Below are 22,795 nucleotides of genomic sequence, written 5' to 3' on the forward strand. Positions count from 1 at the left end.
TCAACATGGCAATTTTGAAAAAAAAAATCCTATCAGTCCGACAAGACTATTCGTTTTAAAATGGTGAAGTTTCCATGAAAGTCGCCACAAGATATCGAATTTATTCCTATAACAGACAACCAAACTTCGGTACAAATCTATACACTAAATTGGTGGAGCCCCAAGTAAGTTAGATACGCATTTATCTATCAGCAGTGCGCAGGTGCAAACGTTGATTGGCAGATTATTCTGGTCAATTACTTGAAAACAATCATTTATTAGCTTGAAGCTATGTTGTTTTAAATATGAGTTTTAAAATTCTATGGACTGTGCATTTTCTATTTTTGTGTCTTAAAAATTGTCATTACATTTTTTTTTCATGTTATCAAATGTTATGTAATCCTTAACTCATTTTTCCTACGCCTTTTGAATATCTTATTCTTCTCACCATTTTTTGCAACTGCGTCGCCTTAGCTATCTACACGCCTCATGCTTGTATGGACTCGAATAAGCTTAATCATTATTTGGTAAGTATTTTTTCCTTTTCTTAAATATTTTATTTGATACATCATTAAAGAAACATGTTTTAAACACTTACATTTACTTACTTACATTACTTTCCTGAATGTGCCTTAAATTTCATTCCTTGCTCGTATTGAAACATAATGGATGAGTTTATCTGCATATATGTTTCTAATCAACAGACAGAGTATTTGAATAATAAAAGTGCCTTTTTTCTTCTTTGCTTTTCTGAAGTAGTATTGCTTTTCCATTTTTCTGTAAGGTCCTATTTATGGAAGACATAACTTTTTATGGGAGGGTAAACCGATTTGTGACATAACGCGCGTAACAGCGCAACTCTCGTCTGGCATTCCTTTCGTTCGCGCATGTGACAGAAGTGCGCATGGTCGGGGAAATTTTGTTTCTTTACTCTTTGGGTCAACTTTAAGCGTTAAGTGATAGTAGAAAAAGTAATTAAACTAACAAAAGATGGATCATCGTCGCAACATAACGCAATCTCCTAACGAAAGGTGAGTTTAATAATACAATATAATACCAATAACATTGTAAACAATATATATTTAAAACAGCATTTAATCTTTAAATTTATTTTCAAAACAAAAACATTTTTGCGATTAGTTATACTAAAAATATCTCGCATTATTTAGGTTTTCGAACTGTGATAAGATGTACATATTTTAAACGAACTTCATCCCCGCAGACTCCGTAATGCGGGGGTTGGGGACGGTCGAGAAAACAAAAATAATAAATAAACATTTAGTTTGTTCATCACAGAGTAAAATCTAAAATGTTTCGTAAGTTTGAGTGTTTTTTCTGATAAACGAAATATTTAGAAACGATGCGTCATTTAATCTATTGTTTTTGCGCCGATATCAAAACTTATGTTTAAAAGTAGTCTAAATGGAAACTACTAACAAAGAATAAAATTAATTTTCACTTAGAGCAATTTTAAAGTCTTTTTTTTTAATTTTAAATAAAAATCTAACCAGCAAGCACTTTCTCTCTCTCTTGCGTATTCATACGTTCAATATTTATTTACAAACCTTTATTTTAGGGCTATTCCAATGGAAGTCGTTGCAGATGTGCATCAACATCAGCAACAGACGCAACAACACTCGCAACGAAATATACAATCAACCCAAACACGATCTTCAAATGCTGAACGGAACTGTACTTGATGCAGTTTTTGCAAGATTTTTAGACAACATACAATGCAAAAATTTCGTTTCTTATTATAGCTACCATAAACCAATTGTTACTTTCATAGGATTAAAAAATGATAATAATTTATGTTTATGAAAGTCATCACTTCTACCGAGCGTCCCGTGACGCACTTTTTTTTTAAAACTTTATAAATGTTTTTAACAGAAAACTAAACAATATTTCAACATACCAACATCTTTTTAGTTGAGGCTATTTTTTAATTATGGCTTCTATGCTTCGTTTTACACATTTGACAAACAATGATATATTTTACGTTTGAGTTTATTTTTCAAGCAGTGAACTTTTTATATCATTTTTTTTATAATCATGACTCGAAATGAGTGTAGTGTAATAAAGGAATTTTAAATAAAATACATTTATATAGAAGGAAAAAATTTACATGTGAACAATTTTTTTCATTCTTTTTCTCCAAAAAATATAATTAATTTTGCATAGTAAAAATTTCCTCACGATTGAATAGTCATTATTTTTTGTGTCATGGAGTTTTTTAAGAATTTTTTAAAATTATTTATTTGCTTTATGGTATTAAAAAAATTCAATTGTTCACATGTGCCCCTTTAGCTGTGCACATATGAACATTCCTAGAGCACATATGAACACGATTAAAAAATGCACCATAAGCATCGTATTTCAACAAAAAACTGTGTAATATAAAACATATATGTGTATACCAATTACATTGAAGGGTTTGAAACTTAAACATTGTCAGTTTATATTGTACAGTAATTGTGTCAGTAAGAAAATATTTTCTTTCAAATATTTATGCTCATAGTCAAGTTTTAAAGTTTCGTAGAATGTTCTGATTTTACCACGGAACGTGTGCATATAAATGTTTTTGAAACTATAGTAATATATTTCAGGATTAGTATGAAAATACTTATCCAAATAATTGGAGGAAGATCATTTAAAATTATAAAACGAAAACATTTCGGAAACTTTATACTACTATCAATAAAATACAGTAAAAGGTAGGCGTTTTTATTAGGGCTTCATTAAAAAATTCTACACATATTTCTTTAAAACTGGAAATTAGATGCAAATTAAAAAGAGAAGAATTTGTTGAAAAAGAAGTAAGTAATCAAAGAGTTTCAGTGTATAATGAAGTTTTTTTTTTTGGTACGTAGTATATCTAAACTTTTAATAAGAAACCTATGAAAATTTCAATAAATATTTAAATGAAGCATTTTTTCCACATGGTTTTAATGCTCAAAATTTTATACTGTTGAAATTTGCATTAGGAGCTTGACATTTCTATCTTTATGGAATAAAATGTCACGCAATGTTCAGCATAAAGAACATTTTAACTACTTTTGTCAAAACAGCCTATGTATTAGCATTTCTAGGGTTTTTTTTTTTTTTTTTGAAACCGAGTTGACTTTGACAATTTTTTTAATAATCAATCTCATTATCTGTGATTATTTAAAATCTAACTTGAAGCAAGTATTCAAACTTAAGCATCATTTTTCTTCCTTTTAGATTGAAGATATTTGAATTTTTACATTGAGTATGATACATTCTTTTTCAGGAAAAAACCGAGTATCTCTTTTTAGTCATTTTTATGATCGAGTGCTTTATGAAAATTATTGCTTATGGCTTTTTGTTCCACCCCGGTGCCTATTTACGCAATGGATGGAACTTTCTGGATTTCGTCATTGTCATTATAGGGTAAGTACATTCATTTTCATTACAGTTTTACACCTTGAAATACTTAAATAAATGATAATGCCTAATGATATGTCTTTTAACTGAATATTTTGCATCAGCGTTTTAAATGAGTGCTCTCCACAAATTCTGTGTTTCTGAAACATAGTCCAGAATTATAAGATATCAGAACAGTTAATAACCTCAAGATATCAGTGCTTAAATATCCAGCCTAAAAACTTTCAAAATTGCCGTTTACATTGTATTTACCAGTCATCCCAGTTTTATTTAATTTTTCACTCTTATAAAGGGTGTCCCAAAATTAACGCAAGATTTGAATTTGCCACAATTTTTGCTGTGAATTGTTGGCAGCCAGGGAAGACGAACAATTTGACAGCTGGGAGTTTAGGGTTAGTAAAAATGGAGTGTTACGCTTTTATACAGCCAGCGAAACAATTTAATCACTGCATAAGGAATTTCCTGTTCGTGTACTCTCTCGTTTCGGTGATATGAATTGTACCCTAGATCGTGTGATTTTACATCATTAGACTTCTCCCTATGGGGTTATTTGAAGTCAAACGTCTATGTCAGCAATCCTACAACCACCTGCGCATTACCTAATTGCGATATCGAGCGCCAATAACAGTAAACTGCTTGATCCGCCCAAACTTTCATTATTTTTCAAATAATTGTTCGATAATGAAAACGCATTATAGAATCGAAAACGCTCCATTTGTAATAACCCTAGACCCTCAGCTGCCAAACTGTCCTTTTTTCAAGATTTCCCACAATTTATTCCAAAAATGGCGGCAAATTCAAATCTTGCGTTAATTTTGGGACACCCTTTACTTAGTTCATTTTAATGTTTTGGTTTTCTGTTGGTTTCTGTATGTATCAAAATTGTTCCAGCGAGTGCCGTTCGTGAACTGTTCTGTTCCCCCCAATCACCACATATGGTTCCACCCTCACCAGAGTTGGTACGGTGGTACTTGGTGGGGTTTCAATAAATAAATAAAAAATAGATATCAGTGCTTACTCTTAAAGTCTTGTTTCAAATATAAAATGAAAATTTCAGCAAATTTAATAGGATTTAACAATGCAGTATCGCATTTTAAACATCATATATACGATTTATATTAACTGTAAAGCTGTGTCAGTAGTTATTTATGCACATTTAAGTAGCTTTCCATTAAAACATTTACGGAAAAAAGAATATTTTTTCGATATTCTCAAAGTTTTGTCATCATAATGCTACTTTCAAGCCATTTCATAGAACGATTTTCTTTTTATTCATTATCCTTTAACCCAATATTGAATGTAGAAATCACGTTTTGATTCTACTCAACTAACGGTTTTAGGAACTTGGAAACGCCAAAAAGTTTTGAATTTCGTAACAATGAAAAGGTTGCTCGGAAAATTATAGTTAATTATGTACCTGGAAAAGTACTTGATACAGTATAATAACAGGGGAATGAAGAGATGTCAAAGTTATAACGTACAAATGCGTAAATTAAATTGCTTATACGTTCTTCAGAGTCAAAAGGAGCCCCATTTTTAATTCTAAACATTTAATTTCTGCATAAAAGATAGCCTAAAAGAAAGGTACCAGTGTTAATGGATAATTTTACAAAGGAAATGCAATGACCAAGCTTATTACTGATTGCAAGGATTTTCGTTAATAGCTGTTCGCAGTACAACCTGTAATCGGAACAATGCCTCCTCTATGCCGCATTGCACCTGGTAACATACGTATACGTATATTGGCGAATTTTGAGCTTTTAAGAACCTGTAACAGTACAGATAAAGCCATTACTACAAAATGTGTATATGTTTAGTAAAGGGGAATTTCCTTATAGCTGTTTTAAAATACCTACAATAAGCCTGGTTTTTTGTCAGTGTGAAACGGACTTAATAAAAAAAATCAATGAAGCTTTAGGTTTAATCTTCACTAATAATAAAGCTGAAAGTCTCTCAGTCCGGATCTCTGTCTGACAGGTTCTCTCTCCGTCCGGATCTCTGTCAGTCAGGATCTCTGTGACGCGCATAGCGCCTAGACCGTTCGGCCGATTTTCATGAAATTTGGCGCAAATTTAGTTTGTAGCATGGGGGTGTGCACCTCGAAGCGTTTTTTTGAAAATTCGATGTGGTTCTTTTTCTATTCCAATTTTAAGAACAGAAATATCATAAGATGGACGAGTAAATTACGAAATTATCGTAACATGGAACCGTAACATAGGCACAAACCAATTGGCGAGAACGTGGAACCGCAACATGGGTACAAGCCAATTGGCGAGAAAATTCACCATATATTATTCGTAAATATACAGGCGAACCAAAAGACATTTTAATTTTTCTATTATGGCAAAGCCGTGCGGGTACGACTAGTTTGATATAAGTGAGTTTTTTTACATGGAAAACAGAAAACAAGTTATTTTCATATTATTTATTTCTCATTCAAGGTTATTTTTTTTCATTCATTCAAGTTATTGAAACATATGAAAATTTATTTGTGCTATGTATTGTCTCTACCTTTGCTTTTAATGTTTACATTTCTGCGATTTTACCAGACTTTTTCACTCAAGTTTAAGGTAAAATTGCAATGCAGTTTACCTTTAATAAATTTAGAGTCAAGTACCCTGTTCAATCAAAAAATTGGGGAAATGTCTGTAAGAAATTTTTGCAATGCATGATATCTAATCATTTTTTATCTAGAAAAAATCTTGTCTCAGATTTTTCAGATTGAAACGAAGTATGTGATTTTAAATCGCTGAAGAGCCTTTCACGGAAAATTTGACATTTTTTTCTCGCAAGTGACAGCTCATGCATTTATTTAAAAATAAAATTGAAAGGGTAATGTGTGAACAAAAATTACGTTGCTTAAAAAATCACAAACGTATAAGTTATTCCTTCAGAAAAACCTTTCGAAATTATTATTTTTGAATGAAATATATGAACTGTCCCCTGCGAGACAAAATGGCGGCTATTTAGAATAATGACCCTAAAACGGAAAATTAACTGAATTTCAATAGATTTATGAATGGTGTCTTTTAAGAAATTTTAAAAGTATTTTCTTCTGAAAGAGCATACTTAAAAACATAGGATTTGACCATTTTTAAACTAATTTGACAAAGTTCAATATTTTTTGACAATTATTTCAATTAGTGCGCAGATTCAATATAATTTTTTACGCTTTTGCACATGACATCACAAGTGATGAAATGCCATTCACTGATGCCATTAGCGCGGAGGGCAATATTTAATTCGCTTCTTTACTCGCAATAATTGGGGACGACATGGTTGATAGCAAGCGTAGAGCGCAATATTTAATTTGCTTCTTAATTATAATAATTTGGAAACTCGTAGACAGCAAGCGTAAGCATTCAGCGTGTCAGTGGTGTAGTGCACCAAAGTTTATCACTTATGACGTCATAAAGACCACGCCTTATTTGAAAAATTGGACATTTTAAAAATGTAATTAAAAATTGAAGTTTTGAAAATGAAAGTTTTTCTTCCTCCATGTTATTTTTTTTTGCTCATTCTATTAATTTCAGTGACTAAAAGTAGTACTTTTGACTGATGGGAACAACCCCATTCTGAAGTTTATTTTTTGAAGATAAAATGTAGCATATTCATTCTTTAATTAACGTTGTTAAGCTTTTATCAACTAGCCCACTCGAGTAAAAACTATAAAACGACGCATTATTTGTTATATTCTTTATATGAAACAGTTTTTAAAAGTATTTATTGTATCAAAGTAACGATAAACCAAATCTAAATGCCCTTCTTAGGGTTGCAAAGTAGAAATCGAGAACCTATAATAAAGTTTTATCTGCAAAAGTAATTCTATTCTCGTATTTTGGAAAAGTACTATTAAACATTCACATCATGAAACATGATTGCACCGCAGAAAGCTTTTGTTTGATTCTTAAATCAAAACTGCGTAATGAAGGAAAGTTGTAGCAATTGTTAACTTCCCCACAGCTGGAGTAATTAATAACTTTTGGCAGAGTGATATTATTTAAGATAAATGAAGCGTCGATAACATGCTGCATTAGAATGGAATTTCTCAAATTATGAAAAGGAATACGCGCTGCTTTCTCTTTAATTTCCTTTGAACATAAGCTAAAGTTTTAATGAAATTTTAAAATTAATCATCAATTTTAGTCTTTTCCTCAAGTACTGGTTGTTAATTGCATGTAATTTATGTTGTGTTGAATAGTTATATATATATATATATATATATATATATATATATATATATACTAGTGGTACCCGCACGGCTTTGCCCGTAATAGAAAAATTAAAAGGCCTTTTGGTTCGTCTGTATATTTACAAATAATGCATGGCGAATTTTCTCGCCAATTGGCTTGTACCCATGTTACGGTTCCACGTTATGATAATTTCGTATCTCGCCAATTGGCTTGTGCCCGTGTTATGGTTCTAAGTTATGATAATTTGGTAATTTACTCGTCCATCTTATGATAATTTTGTTCTTAAAATTGGAATAGAATAAGAACCACATCGAATTTTTGAAAAATCGCCTCGAGATGCACACCCCCATGCTACAAACTAACTTTGTGCCAAATTTCATGAAAATCGGCCGAACGGTTTAGGTGCTATGCGCGTCACAGAGATCCAAACATCCTCGGGACATCCAGGCGGAGAGACTTTCAGCTTTATTATTAGTAAAGAAGTGAACATTATTACTTCTGATAGTATTTAAAATTCTTATGGATAAGCATAAAATACTCATTTCTGGTTTATTTCGAAATTTCATCAATACTTCCGTTGCATGTTAAAATTACACTAGTTGCTACATTAAAAAAAAAAAAAGTAGTTGTAGTTGGTAATTAATTACATTTGTAACAAAGTAGCTGTAGTTGCAGTTCGCTACAAAAAAAAATGTACTTTTTCCAATCACTGCGGCAGGGGCACCCCGGCGGGAATTCACTGTGACCTCCTAAAAATTTCCTTATTCGAGAAATTTTGCTTGACTATTTATTTAAACTGTCATCACTTGGTTTGTTTTGATTTCGTTCACCAAAAGTAATTCCTAGTTATTGCGTAAATTTTTTTTTTTTGGGTTATTTTCTACGTGAGACTTTTTTTATGCGGTTCCTATCCACCGCATAAAAAAATAATAATAACTGTGCTGAGAAAACTATTTTTTTAAGGTACTAGTGAAGTTTCGAACGATTTTTTTATGCGATTGTTTTATGCGGTCCCTATACATCGCATAAAAATGGGTTTGGGTATACATTACGTAGTTTCTCTTTTTCGCACCAAAAGGCTTTTTAGTTCAGTAATACTTCGCATTATCGTATATGGGCCAATTTTGAACAATTAGAAGCCTGTAACATTACAGATGAAATTAATACTACAAAAATGAGTAAACGCGCTGAAAATCTTGATGTATTCTCAGTTTTTTGTTAAATGAAACAGAAAAATTATGGACAAAAAGCAAACAAATTAAATAATCTTAGCAAGTTTAACTGTAATGGGCAGACTGCCAGATTGAAATCACAAAAATCTTATTAACTTAATTGCTTTAAATTGTGTGCTGAAAAAAACAAGCCGTCAACGATCTTATTTTTGTGATTATTTAGACACTAAACCTTTTCTTTACTCCGGTTTTTTTTTCCAACAATTAAAATGTAAAACAATTTATTTAATATGAAATAATCAAACTCAGTTTCATAGTTCAAACTTTTTTAAACCAAGCATCTAAAAGAAGGATTGAATGAAAATTGTTTTACACGGTGTATTTTTTTTTTTTTTACCTATTAGGTTTTAAGACTTTAAACTGGATTTATTTTGCAATTCAGTTTCTAATTTTTTTAGCTACTTGTTACATACGTTCATATTCAAAAACTTTAATGGTTTACGTTCACAATATGCATAATGCCTAATGATTTTAATGAATGAATTTGGTACCATTTTTACAAATACCTATTTTCTCTTATGAGGGAAAGATATATTTTGCTTTGCAAAAACATATTTTTTAAGTGTGAGAAGAATTAGATCTGGTAAATAAAGCTGATATCTAGTGCTAACTAATAATCTATTGTTCAAATGTATGTTTGTACACGTATACGGATATGTGTTAGTAGAATGTAAATGGTAGTAAAAGTATTTCAGTTCTGGACAGGCGTTATGTTTATTTTCAGTAAGTAAAAACTAGAAACCAGTCAAATGATTAAATGTATATAAATTATGAAGAATAAAAGCATCTTTGTATTATCTATAAACATTTCTGAAAGAAAAAAATCTCAAAACTGGGAATTCATTAAAGTTTAGTGAATGATTTTGAGCAGTCGACTTCATTTTTTTTTGCAGAGACATAACCCAAAACCATCTTTTATTCATAATTACATTCTTTACTTTTTGTATTTCTCACTTTCCAAAAATCAAACAATGCATAATTTTATACATATGTCCATAATGATTATTTATAAGTTTTTTCAAAAGCAATATCCAATGTTTTTTTTTTTTTTTTGCTTTGGCAAAAGACTGAGGGCTAATATATGTTTGCTTTTTATTCAGTAAATTCAAAACCTAATGTAACTATTCGATTTGCTTTGTCATTTAAAATAACCAAATAGAGTTTTTTATGAACTTCAACGGAATAAAAGTTATTTCCTTTGAAAATTATTTTTGTAACAACCCAATTTTCTTTTTCACGTTCCCATTAATTTTCTCCAGGTTCATATTATTAATTCATTTTCGCATTTCACTTTATTTTATTCCTTGTCAGCAGAACAATGAGCTTGTTACTAATTTCATTTTGCTTTAGTCGTTAATTTTAACTGATGCTTGGTGAAATTAAGAACATTATCCAATTGTTCGAAATAACTGCGTTTCTATTATTTGTTTGTGTACTTTGTCTGCATTATTTGACTAAATTCTGAGCTATGAAATATTTATTCATATTTATTTCCGAATTTACTCCAATATGGATTTAATGCATCTATTTCAGTGAAAGATAAATATTAAACTTTTAAACACATTGTTACACGTTCACATTTGAGCAAGATTCAGTTGTTAAATTAATTGTATTCAACCACTGAATACTCAATTTTCTCATTCTTTATCAAGTACAAGCTGCGTCGCACGGGCTTTGTACGGTCCACTTCAAAAATAAAGTTATGTCAAGTGACGTGCGTTCAGCATTCAGGCTTGGAAAAAAAAGTAACATTTTGCGACAGATTGCGGAAAAATAACCAAAAAGGAAACATTTTAAATTCCCCGATTACAGGGAAAGCCACAAAACAAAAGCCAGAATTTTATTTCATCATTTTCGAGAGAAAAAATGGTAACACATCTTGCTTCTCAGTGATTTTCTTCATGCTACAGCTTTTAATTTAAGGCATTGTTGCGGAAAGTTGAGATGAAGTACTGAATAATAATTTGAATGGAGGAAAGCCTTCGAAAAATAGGGATTTTATGTCGAAATCTGAGTATCATAATTAATAGTTTTTAATTGATAGTTTGCTAATTATTATCAAAGGATTATGTTCAATAGCCAAACATAAAGATGGTAAAACTACGAATCTATAGATACCTAGTTCGATGGTCAGTTCACTGGCGTTCGGTAGAAGTAAACGCGTTTTGCATTCCATATCAATGATAGGAAAATGTTTTAGTCTGACTTTTTTTTCGGAAACCAAATAATCAAGCTTGTACAATAAAGTATAAGTTTTACAGATTAGAAAAATGTAAATAAATAAATAAATAATAAAAAGGAAAATTTTGCAGTTATTGCACTTTAACTTACCATGGATGCATGTAACTCACTATTTAATACACATGTGCATAATTTAACTCATTTTCAAGGGTGCCCAACCCCCTAAGAGCAAGGGCTCACCCCCCCCCCCCCCCCTAAATGTCACGAAAACCCCCCAAAAGCAAAAGCCATACCCTAAAAAGTGAAAAATACCCTTACCAACAACCCAACTCCTAAATATTTCAATGGCACAGTCTACGCCATGACCCCCCCCCCCCCCGGTGAGCACCCCTGTCATTTTAGATGTACACAGAATTCCTTTCAAAAATATATGTAGCACAAATTTGAAATGAACGAATTGTTTACTGTTACACGTTATGTAAACAATGCGTGTTCGGGAATAATATACTGCAAAGAAAAACATAACAATCCATTTATTTTAGAAACGCACATGCCAGTAAACAAATCGAAAGTATCGAAAAAGCATTAACGAAAATCTATCGATCGGTTTAAATTCCAAATTAGATTGAATCACTAATGAGAGCGTCAAAACGTAGAGTCTCCTAAAGGTTTTCAGAAGTTACTCCAACGCTACAATGTACAAAAAATCTTAACTTAGTTTATCTTTTTCTCGATTCCACTTCAGTTCATCGCAACGTTAAATCCACATGACATCAATTCATCGCGCTTCATTTCCTCATGTCGGCAGTTCGTTACAGTACGCTAGCTTTATAATTTATTATACATGATATTTTAACATACTTTTTGACCATTTAAAAGGAATTATTAAGAAATTTCAATTGTAATATATAATTTAACTCACTTAAATTATTCATCGTTTGCACAGGGCATAATATGTGTTATTTTAGGAATGACTTTAATTAATTTAATCTGCGATGAAATGATCATTGTTCGTATGCCATTACTAAACAGGAAAATCATTTAAGACATAGTTAAATGTTGTTCATGCCTCTATTAGATGAAAAACGTGATGATTAAACGTGACTTAAAAATTACATACGAATTATACATAATTTGTATGTAATTTTTAAGTAGATAAAATATTTAAGATTGCATTAAATGTTTCACATTTCTCTATCAGATGGAGAACCTGATGTTTAAAATAAACGATGACTTTATTATAATTCTTAAGCAATTTTTAAGTTGAGAAAATGTTTTAGAGAACATTAAAGGTTGATCGTTGCTCTATTAAATGAGGAACGTGATGATTTGAACGCAATTCGCGTATAACTTTTGAGTAAAAAAAAATATTTAGGAGAGCGTTTAATGTTGTGCGTTGCTCTATTAATGAAGGAATGTAATGATTTAAATCTAAGTTGAATTAATTATTATTCTTGTGTAATTCTAAAAGTAGAAAAAAATACTTAAGAGAGAAGTAAATTTTGTGCCTTGCTCTATTATATAAAGAGCTTGATGATTCAAATCTACGATGATTTATTTATAATTCGAACAAATATGTCTTATTAAGTGGAAGAACGTGATGTTTTATACCAAAGAAATTTTAACTGTAGTTCATTTATAATGCTTAAGTAGAAAATATATTTTCGAGAACATTGCAGTTTGTATGTAGTACCCAATCCTAATCATTATAGTTTGAAGCACAAGTCAAAAAAAAAAAAGTCTGCCAAATATTCTAACGCAGTCTTCCCGTACCCCGTAAAGTGCTGAGCTTAAAAACTCTGAATTCATAAAAACGATCAAATATTCTTCACGCAAAACTGTAAAGGAAATGCATAATCAACATGGATAAAGCACAGAAATATGGATGATTACGCCAAAATTTTCGAAGTTCATGTTCACTTACAATTTATGCACTTATAAAGGCGTTTCACGGGATATATATATATATATATATATATATATATATATATATATATATATATATATATATATAGTTTAAAAAAACGAATTTTGAGTTGAATCTGTGACAATTTTATATGGTTCTTTTGTAGTTTATATTGCTTTTATTCGTAGCCTAGTTCGTTGAGAGTTTTTCCAAATTGGATGTTTGCTTTTGCTTCAGTAAACGTCACAATATTCATTAAAATAAAGCATGAATAAAATTTAAGCTAAATGTCTTATATCTATGTCCCCGATCAGCTCATAAACACGTTTTTTTTTTTTTTCGATTTGATGCATTAATCGAAAAAATTAAGTGTTGTCTATTTAGCAAGCTCAGAAATTACGTCAAGTTTGTATTAGAGGAGGAATTTAAGACAAAATAAAATTAGCATTTCTTTACAGAGAAAACATCAAACTCTAGCAAACAACTTCTCGTACTCTTTCTCATTTTACTTCAATTACTTAAATAGTAAAGACTTAAAATATTTATACTGGAGGTTCTCAAAATGCAAAATGTTGATGCTGATTTCAATGTATCTTTCTCCAGTATCACCATAACCTTTTTTCCCTGCTATCATTTGTTTCTTGACAAGCGAAAAAAAAAAAATTCTTCTTTTTGTCCTTTTTTCAATTACCAAGTAGAAAAAACTTGCATATTTTCTCTTATTCGTTTGCCAAGATTATTCTCAGTCATTTCTTTTCAGAAAAAATGCTCCATTAAATGCATTGACAGCATATTCTGCTCTCTTAATATTCGTTTCTGAATTAACAATCAGCAATTTTCGAGAAGGATGGTACGCACGCGTTAAGGAGGAGATTTTGTTTTTGAATTGCTTTTCTGTGCACTCTGATTTTTAATGCATTGGATCGCTGCCATAAAAATATTACGAGTTTCGAAACGGATTCGCCATTTTTCAAACTGTTGTAAAAACGGAAAACAAAACTAACCCCCAAAAATATGAGATCATTTGGAAGGTAGTTTATTGAAGCATAATTTTCAATACGTAGAATTAAAATATTTTTGACAATAATGTTCAATTTTATTTATCTAAAAATTTTGAGTAAAGGAATTAATGTCCATTACCGATCAATTCAAAATTGAAGCTCTTACGTTTTTAATTCCTTATAATTAACACTGCAATTAATACTTGGGCAACAATTAAAATTTCAGCAACTGCTTAATTTTAATCAAATTGTGAACTAAGGATAATCATTGACCAACCTCTTACCTTAAAACAAATTTTGTTCATTTATACCTTTAAGCAATCAATAATCATCATTAACGTTTATTTATTTCTTTTGGGAAAAAAGACTTTATTAAATGCATTGACAGCACATTCTGCTCCCTTAACATTCGTTTCTGAATTAGCATTTAGCGATTTTCGAAAAGGATGGAACGCACGCGTTAAGGAGGAGATTTTCCTTTGAATTGTTTGTTGAATACCATAGACTAATAATAAGAGTAGACCGAGCTTTCTCATTCTTGCTGATAAAGAAAATTGGTTCATAGATGTATCATGTGACTAGTGGAAGGGCTTGGCGAAGACTTTAGCAGCATGGTTGCTAGATGGCAGCATTATCTATAGTTTGGCACTCGACATGTATTTTAAGACAATGTGTTTTCATTAAAAAAAACTTCCAGGTGCAGAGATTGAACTGTTTTTCTTTTAGTTATGCATTATTTTGACATTAGTAATAGTTTTTGATCAGTTTTCGGTAACTTTTATTCCATTTGGAGCTGTCAGCGTTGGCGTGAACGAAATGGCGTAAACGTTTTGCGTTAACGCAAAAATGTACTAATCGGTATCTTAAATTGAAACTGTAGGTAAAAATCTTACCGTTTGCTGATTCTTCTTGGTCGCTTGCATCTTTTATTGCTTAGAAAGTTATTGAAATTGACTAAAGAAAATGCACAATACTATCTAAACGAAAAACTCACTATATTAACAAAATATTTACAACTTAGAATAACAAATTTACAAATCGGACTCCATAAAAGATCATTCTTCCGTGTTCCATCAATTCTATTTATTTTATTTCGCGGTGGCGTTGATCGTCTGCTACGATTAACGCCCGCTGTTGCTAGGATATCCACCAGTCACATGGTTTGGTTTATGAGCAGCAAAAGGGTTGCCATAGCTCGGTCTACTCTTATTATTAGTCTATGTTGAATACTCAGATATTTAGTGCACTGGATTGCTGCCATAAAAATATTACGAGTTTTGAAACGGAATGGACATTTTGCTGACTGTTGCCATGACAGAAAACAAAACTAACCCCTCAAAATATCACATCGATTCGGAAGTTGTTTCTTGAAGTATATCTTTAAATATGTAAAAATAAAATATTTTTCACCGAAATGTTTAATTTTATTTACCTAAAACTTTCGAACAAAAGAAATAATTTGCATGGCTGATCAACTCAAAATTGAAGCTATTACGTTTTCAATTCTTTATAATAAGCATCACAATTAAAAGTTGGGCAAGAGTTAAAATTTCAACGACTAAATTATGAACAAATTGTGAACAGAAGATATTCGCAACTCCAGCGCTCAAATACGCTACCTTGCGGAGATTTACAAAACTGCCGACAAAACTAAAACATTGCGTTCCATGTGTTCATTTTGGGCAAAACAAATAGTTTGTTATGTGTATTTTTTTTATTTGCGTAATTCATCATTTGGAATCGTCATCCGCAACAGCGTAAAATCAAAAATATCTGATATAAACTGTGAGTACACATTTAATTTATCTTGTTCTGAGTGAATTTGAATAAATATCAGTTTTTCAATTCGATGAAAAAAAAACGAACTTAACAACATTGACTGGACACTTTTCCTTAACCTAATTCCACATAAATGATTTAAATAACCTTTGTTACTACAGTATCCTACTGAAATAGACAGTATGCAAATAAATTTTCTTGAAAATATTTATCGCAGAACAGATTGAAAAATCCAGAAAGAACGTTAAGAATTTGAACAATAAAAAATAAAAGTTCGCCAAAAATCTGTTTATAGGGTTATGGTTTTAAAATTGTGTGAAAGAATAATGTATCTTGACAAAATTTCGCATATCAGGTAAATCATTTCCATGACGAATGAATTAAATGCATGATGATTTCTTTTGATCTGAAGTTAATCACTACGCCCACCTACGCATTTTCAAGTGCTTTGCGCTGGACCCGAGTTTGAACCCGCGATCGTGGGTCGTAAGAAGCCAATGCTTAATCACTACGCCCACCTACGCATTTTTAAAAACTTGGTTACAATGTGATTAAGTTCTAAAAATATTCTCACCTTAGTAACCAAACTTAGCAAAAAATTGGATACAGTTGTATTATATGGATATAGCGCAAAGACAATTATAAATTTTTGTATGAAACTACTTCCCTAAACTTCAAAGTGAGCACTGATCCCGCATTTTTCAAATTTGGGTTGTCACACTTAAACCTACCAATATTACACCTCTCAATATCTTGTGTGACCGTACAGAAAGGGCAGTATTTGCAGCACCAGTTGAAGATAGTTGAGCATTTTACATCAGAATAAGAGTTTCTAAATTATGTGACAGTTCAAAAGTTTAACACTAAGGTCGTTTTGGCATTTTTCAAAGTGCTGCTTTTGATGGCACTGATATTAATTGACGTAAATAATTTTCATAAATATCTACCTCAAATCAAGGCCGTATTCAAGGGGTCTCTTTTTAGGGTTTAAACTCTCTCCGAATTGTTTCAAAATCATTCCAAAAAAAATTTTTTTTTCTTTTTTTTTTTTTTTTTTTGCTTAATAAATTATTACTAATTTATTTTTATTGTTTTTCTCAGTATCAAAATAAAATTTTTATCATTGAAAAATTGTACAAACTCAGTGCTGCGGTATTTACGTATTTTTTGCAGTTATTGTGAACGTCATTTCTTACAAATCAATGCAGTGTTTTCCTTCGGATTTTGAAAACCTGATGCTGACAAAATCATCAAAATTCTTTACATTTGAAAGGGACCATTATTTATATTTAACATTTTCTATATTTTTTTCAAGAAATTAAAAAGTATTGCTTCCAATGTTCGAAAATGAGTACAAGCAGCCATTCGTTTGAGTTATCAAAAAGACGTCAGTATTCAATTAGGGTACAAGGAAATTATATAATGTACACAGATTTTCTTTTACTTCATTAAATAGATTCATCATTTTCACCTGCTTTAAATAACCGATGTAACAAAAATCAATAGAATAAATGAATGAAATCAAATTCAATTAATTATTTTGATTTCAGGAGAAATATGTTTGGTAAAACTCTCCCCGAAACAAAAGTCTGGTTACAGCCATTGAGAAGAGATAAAATGTAGGGAGCGGAGACGCTCATTCGTTAAGCAAAAACCCCAAGTCACGTGACAGATTTTAAAGAAAAGCATTGAAAGAAATCGGGATTTTTTCTCTAGTATCAACAAAAACGTGTCTATCATTCGTCGTTGTTTAGTCACGTGACTTGAGGTCTTTGCCGCAGCTTTTGCTATGTCAATGATTGGACTAGCTACCTTCATTTACTTCTACCTGCTCTAAGGTTGCCTTGCTTCAAATATATGTTACATAAGTTTTTGTACAGTAAATTCTTTAATATGGCGAATACTTTATTTACATCATGAAAATCAATTATGCGTGCATTAGATTAGCTCACAACTTTGCTCCAAAAACTTAATTTACTATCGAAGTTTAGTTTCTTTGCCCATAAGTCAGAAAATGAAAATACAAAGAAGAACCAGCCCGGTTTGATTTTTCGGATTTATAACGCAAAAAGCAAACAGCTCGTGTGATGAAAAGGGATAAAACAAGAATAAATGGAATTAGCAGTGACGAGCTTAGTTCAATATCAGCTGCATCTTTGGCGTTAAAGAACAAAATCATCTTTACGGGCTCTTTTATCAAACTCCGAGCTTATCTTTATTTCATGGTCCTATCAGAATAGAGTCGTTTAAGCCATTTCCAAAACTTTCCTTTTTTATGCTCAGAAATGCCTTTCCCTCCAAAGTATTCTTTCTGTTTTCAACCTCCGGCGATCGTGGACTAAAAATATAGTCTTAGTGTTCTTTGTTGTCTTTCTTTTCGAGTCGTCAACTCTCTTGGGAAATTTCCTCAGAAAAATTTCATCATGGCATCCAAGAATATCTTTACTTCTTTCGAAAATTTTTGATTTCATTTTCTTCTTAATGGATGACTGTTTTTACATTACCGAAAACTTTTAACTGTCAACCGTAACGAAGAGTTTCTATTATTATTTTAAGCTGAAGAGTGAGGTAATGCGGAACATATTTGAGAAGACAAAAACTGGAATTTACAAATCGAGCCGAAAGGAAGAATTTTTATTTTTTGATTGATTTAAGATGTGTAATTATTTAAATTCAACGTCAAGTCATCACAAGTTTTTTAATACTTGCTTCCTCGATTTTGAAAGTTAAACGTTTTGTTTCTTAAGAAACTTAGAAAGCGGCCACAATTAAACAAATAATTACACAGTGAAATCTCGGTGCAACGAATTTCAAGGGAGCGCAAATTTTGTTCGTTGTAACGAAAATTTCGTTGCATCGGAATTCAAGAAATGTAATGGCATTAAACCGGGACAGAAAATTTCTTTAAAATTGCTGAGTGTGTTAAATCCATTTTAAAATTGCTTACATCCAAAATTGTGCTGTTCTTAGAAACATAGAACTTGGTTCTCAATAATAACCCTACTTAATTTAGCGTAAAATGCAAACGAATTTAAATAAATAATGAGCCTGGTTATAATTTTCAAATGTTGGCATTTTATTTGCAGTGCCAAAAGAATTAACTGAATATTTGTCTTCAAGAAGGAAACATGTAGAATTTTCATTTGTTTTAAAAACTAACCAAAATGAAAGTCGAGAATTTTCGCTAACTGCTGACTACTCGGCAAAAGATTCAGGGGGAAATTCAGCAATAATAGTAAAATGGTATTAAATTATTCAGCACTTAAAATTACATTGTAATAGAAGCAATAAGGTTAGCTTGTGCATTTAATTGAGTATTAGACTTTTCTACTGTCATCACGTGCTATTTTTAAAATACTTCGGGTTGATACTTTTTATTCCTGATGCATTTGTTATACGAGTGAACACACGGTAAATAATTTTTTCGTGTCCCCAAAGAAAGATTCATCAGTTTAGTTTAATATTCATTATTTCACTAGTTACCGTTATGTTTCATTTTGTAAAGATGAAGACCAGAAGATTTAAAAAAAAATTTTAGTTTCATAGGTACCAGGGGAAAATGTTGTCAGGGGAGTGACACTATTAGCAGAGTTATCTATGTTATTCTCTTAATTTTTGTCTCTTTTTCTTTTTTATATAATATTTCCGCTTTTTTTCTCTTTTAATTCAGAATTTTTATCCGGATCATTTTTAATATTTTGGTAAAGTAATCTTTCGGCTTGACGCTTTTTTCCCAGTCTATCTCTCTCTCTGTTTTCTTCTTTTTAATGTCCATCATGATATATGAGTTCAAATGAGCAACTAGAACAAATAAAAAATTAAGCTTTATAATCGTAAGATGAATATATATTCCCAGTGGTACAAAAAATGCCAGAGGAGTGACGTCAGAGAAGTGACAAAATCACTCGTAACTTGTAAAAACAACATCACACATTCTTTTTACTAGAACTTAATACTTACAAACTTACATTTAGGAAACGATAAACTATAAAAACATATACTTAACAGGGAAAATACTGCAACGACTGAATCAAGCACGCTTTGCGGCAGTAAAAACGAGAATTTATGCAGTATTATTTGAAATTTGATCGAAACAATTATTAGCTTGCTATTAACGTTAGCCTGTAATACGCGGATTATTTGCGGTCAAGAAGACCCTTTAGCATTTTAAATGTTAAATTTCATTCTTTCAATTTTGCCAGGTGAAGGTGACACTATTCTTCTGTGACTTAAAAAATAACTTTTTTTTGCATATTAATAAATATTATTTTAATATGTTTTGATAAAATATGTTTTGATGTTTATTCAGGAGTACGATTATAGTAAAATATATTTTGTCAGTTTATTTTAAAACTAGTGGCACCCGCACGGCTTCGCCCGTAATAGAAAAATTAAAGGTCTTTTGGTTCGCTTGTATATTTACAAATAATGTATGGTGAATTTTCTCGCCAATTGGCTTGTACCGACGTTACGGTTCCACGCTATGATAATTTCGTATCTCGCCAATTGGCTTGTGCCCATGTTACGGTTCCACGTCATGATGATTTCGTAATTTATGATATTTTTTTTTCATAAAATTGGAATAGAAAAAGAACAAAATCGATTCGAGGTGCACACCCCCATGCTACATACTAACTTTGTGCCAAATTTCATGAAAATCGGCCGAACGGTCTAGGCGCTATGCGCGTCACAGACATCCTACAGACATCCTACAGATATCCTACAGACATCCTGACATCCAGACATCCTCCGGACAGAGAGACTTTCAGCTTTATTATTAGTAAAGAAGAAGAACGCTGAACGTGTTTATACAAAAAATCGGAAAAAAGGGAAACCAAGGGACTACTATTTTCAGCTATCATTTTTTAACTATTTTCAGCTTATTAATGCTAAAATGAAACAGTAATTGAGAATTGATTGTATGGGCCAAATTAAAGACAATATTCTTTACTAGTGGCACCCGCACGGCTTCGCCCGTAATAGAAAAATTAAAGGTCTTTTGGTTCGCTTGTATATTTACAAATGATGTATGGTGAATTTTCTCGCCAATTGGCTTGTACCGACGTTACAGTTCCACGTTATGATCATTTCGTATCTCGCCAATTGGCTTGTGCCCATGTTACGATTCCACGTTATGATAATTTCGTAATTTATGATAGTTTTTTTTTTCTTAAAATTGGAATAAAAAAAGAACCACATCGAATTTTCGAAAAATCGCTTCGAGGTGCACACCCCCATGCTACATACTAACTTTGTGCCAAATTTCATGAAAATCGGCCGAACGGTTTAAGCGCTATGCGCGTCACAGACATCCTACGGACATCCTACAGACATCCTACAGACATCCTACAGACATCCTCCGGACAGAGAGACTTACTGCTTTATTATTAGTAAAGATTAACTAACCATACGATAACAATAATATAATTTATATTACCTTAAAAAATTCTATGCACCGTTAAAATTCAAAGAGCGTATATTCACCTATACAAGTCATTATTTTTCTTATTTAAATCATCCCACATAAGCACATAAACCAGAAAATTTATGTCAAAGATAGGCAACTAAATTAAATTTTGATACACGAGTATTTCGTTTGAATAGTGTAAGAATTCAATTCAGAGTAATTAAATTATTGGGTTTTACTATTTGATGGTCTTGATGAAATCAAACTAAAAATAGCTCACTAAATTTGACGTTAAGTTTCTTCAAGTTAAATCAATCTTTAACGGTGTTTAGAGCAGCTTTTTCATTTAAGAAGAATAATAAAACTATGGGCTTTCATAAAGATTTCATTAACTCTATTGGCCTGGTGGAAAACAATGCTTAATTTGCAAATAGTTAAATTTAGTATTTTGCGTACTCTTTGATTTCCTCTAACATGACTTCATTTTCTCTCCATGGATTGAAAGTCTAGAAATACTTGAACTTCATGATGCTTTAAAAAATGCTACTGTCTTGATGAAAATTATTTTGTTTTTAAGAATGTTCATTGAATCTGATGCTTTATATCTAATTTTTATTTTGGACTTTTTTTCTGTGTAATTTTTGGAGTAGTAATCATCATTTTAAAACACTGTAGTTGTTAAATTCAAAAGCACTTTATAAATATGATTCACCAGGTTTTTTTTTTTTCTATTTTTTTAAATGTTTTTAGTCCAATACATTTAACTATTGGTGTGCCTTAACAAAGGTAAATGAATATCCCCCCTCCATCTCCCCCCACACATACATATTTTCTCCTTTTTGTTTCCTTTTTTTGAGTGAATTTTCAACATTTTTCCCCTGAAAAAAAATGAAATTTTTGAGCTTCGCAATAGATTTCCTACTTTCTTTGATGAAAAATTGCTTAAAAAGGAGTGTCCACTAAATTTTACAATTGGCCTCCCCATTAAATTTCAAGCTTTTTTCAAATTTTACTAACATTGTAACATTTGAACTAATCTTTCTTTGGTTAAACTATTTTTGCTAAGCAACTGAAACTAATTATGCACTACTAAAGTTAATAGTGACTAGTTTTGAAACCAACTAGTTTGAAAACAGTTCATTAAATTCCAAACTTGGCATTACCTTTGAATTTCTCTTGAATGACTCTTGAACCAGTTTTTCGTCAATTATAACCAAGGCAGAAAAATCTGCTTACATCGAAAAAAATATGTTGAGTAAAAAGTTAGTAATGATCCGAGAAATACAGCAAAAGCTGAAGGGCATTTGATAGCGCGGGAGACAAAGAAAAAAATCCTAACCCCCTACAGCTCTTGTTATCTCTTCTCAGATGAAACCAGATGGCATGCTTTGTAATCGATTTCAAGATTAGCTGGGTGAAGGAAACGAAGTTTGTCGTTCGTTCATTTTCAATCTTCGATCAAAATGTCTTAAAGAAAATGGGGACAATATTCTCTTAAAACGGGGTAACTCTCCAAATCAATTGCTGCTTTGGCAACAAGGATTCTGGGGATTTATTTTTTTCTTGTAATAAATAGTTTTATGTTTAGAAAAACATCTAAAGCGTAGTTGGTTTTCTTAAGGCAAAGTAGATTCATTTTTGCTCTAACTTGTATCTGGATAAGTGGGACATGTTGGAAAATTTTTTACTTTTATTGTCGTAGTAATTAATAG

At 31.3% G+C, this 22,795-nt stretch overlaps 1 protein-coding gene across 1 annotated transcript in view; it reads left to right on the forward strand.

The window, feature by feature from the left end:
* Positions 1 to 461: 461 nt before the first annotated feature.
* The window catches only part of LOC129217393 (muscle calcium channel subunit alpha-1-like), a 145,912-nt gene continuing 123,578 nt past the window's right edge, over positions 462 to 22,795 (forward strand). Inside the window, exons 1-2 of the mRNA XM_054851690.1 lie at positions 462 to 506; positions 3,251 to 3,390. Of these exons, the coding sequence (XP_054707665.1) occupies positions 477 to 506; positions 3,251 to 3,390 (170 nt within the window). The 5' untranslated portion in view covers positions 462 to 476. The remainder of the gene's footprint in view (positions 507 to 3,250; positions 3,391 to 22,795) is intronic.

The sequence above is a fragment of the Uloborus diversus genome, chromosome 2, assembly GCF_026930045.1.
Source record: "Uloborus diversus isolate 005 chromosome 2, Udiv.v.3.1, whole genome shotgun sequence".
NCBI classification, from domain to species: Eukaryota; Metazoa; Arthropoda; class Arachnida; order Araneae; family Uloboridae; genus Uloborus; species Uloborus diversus.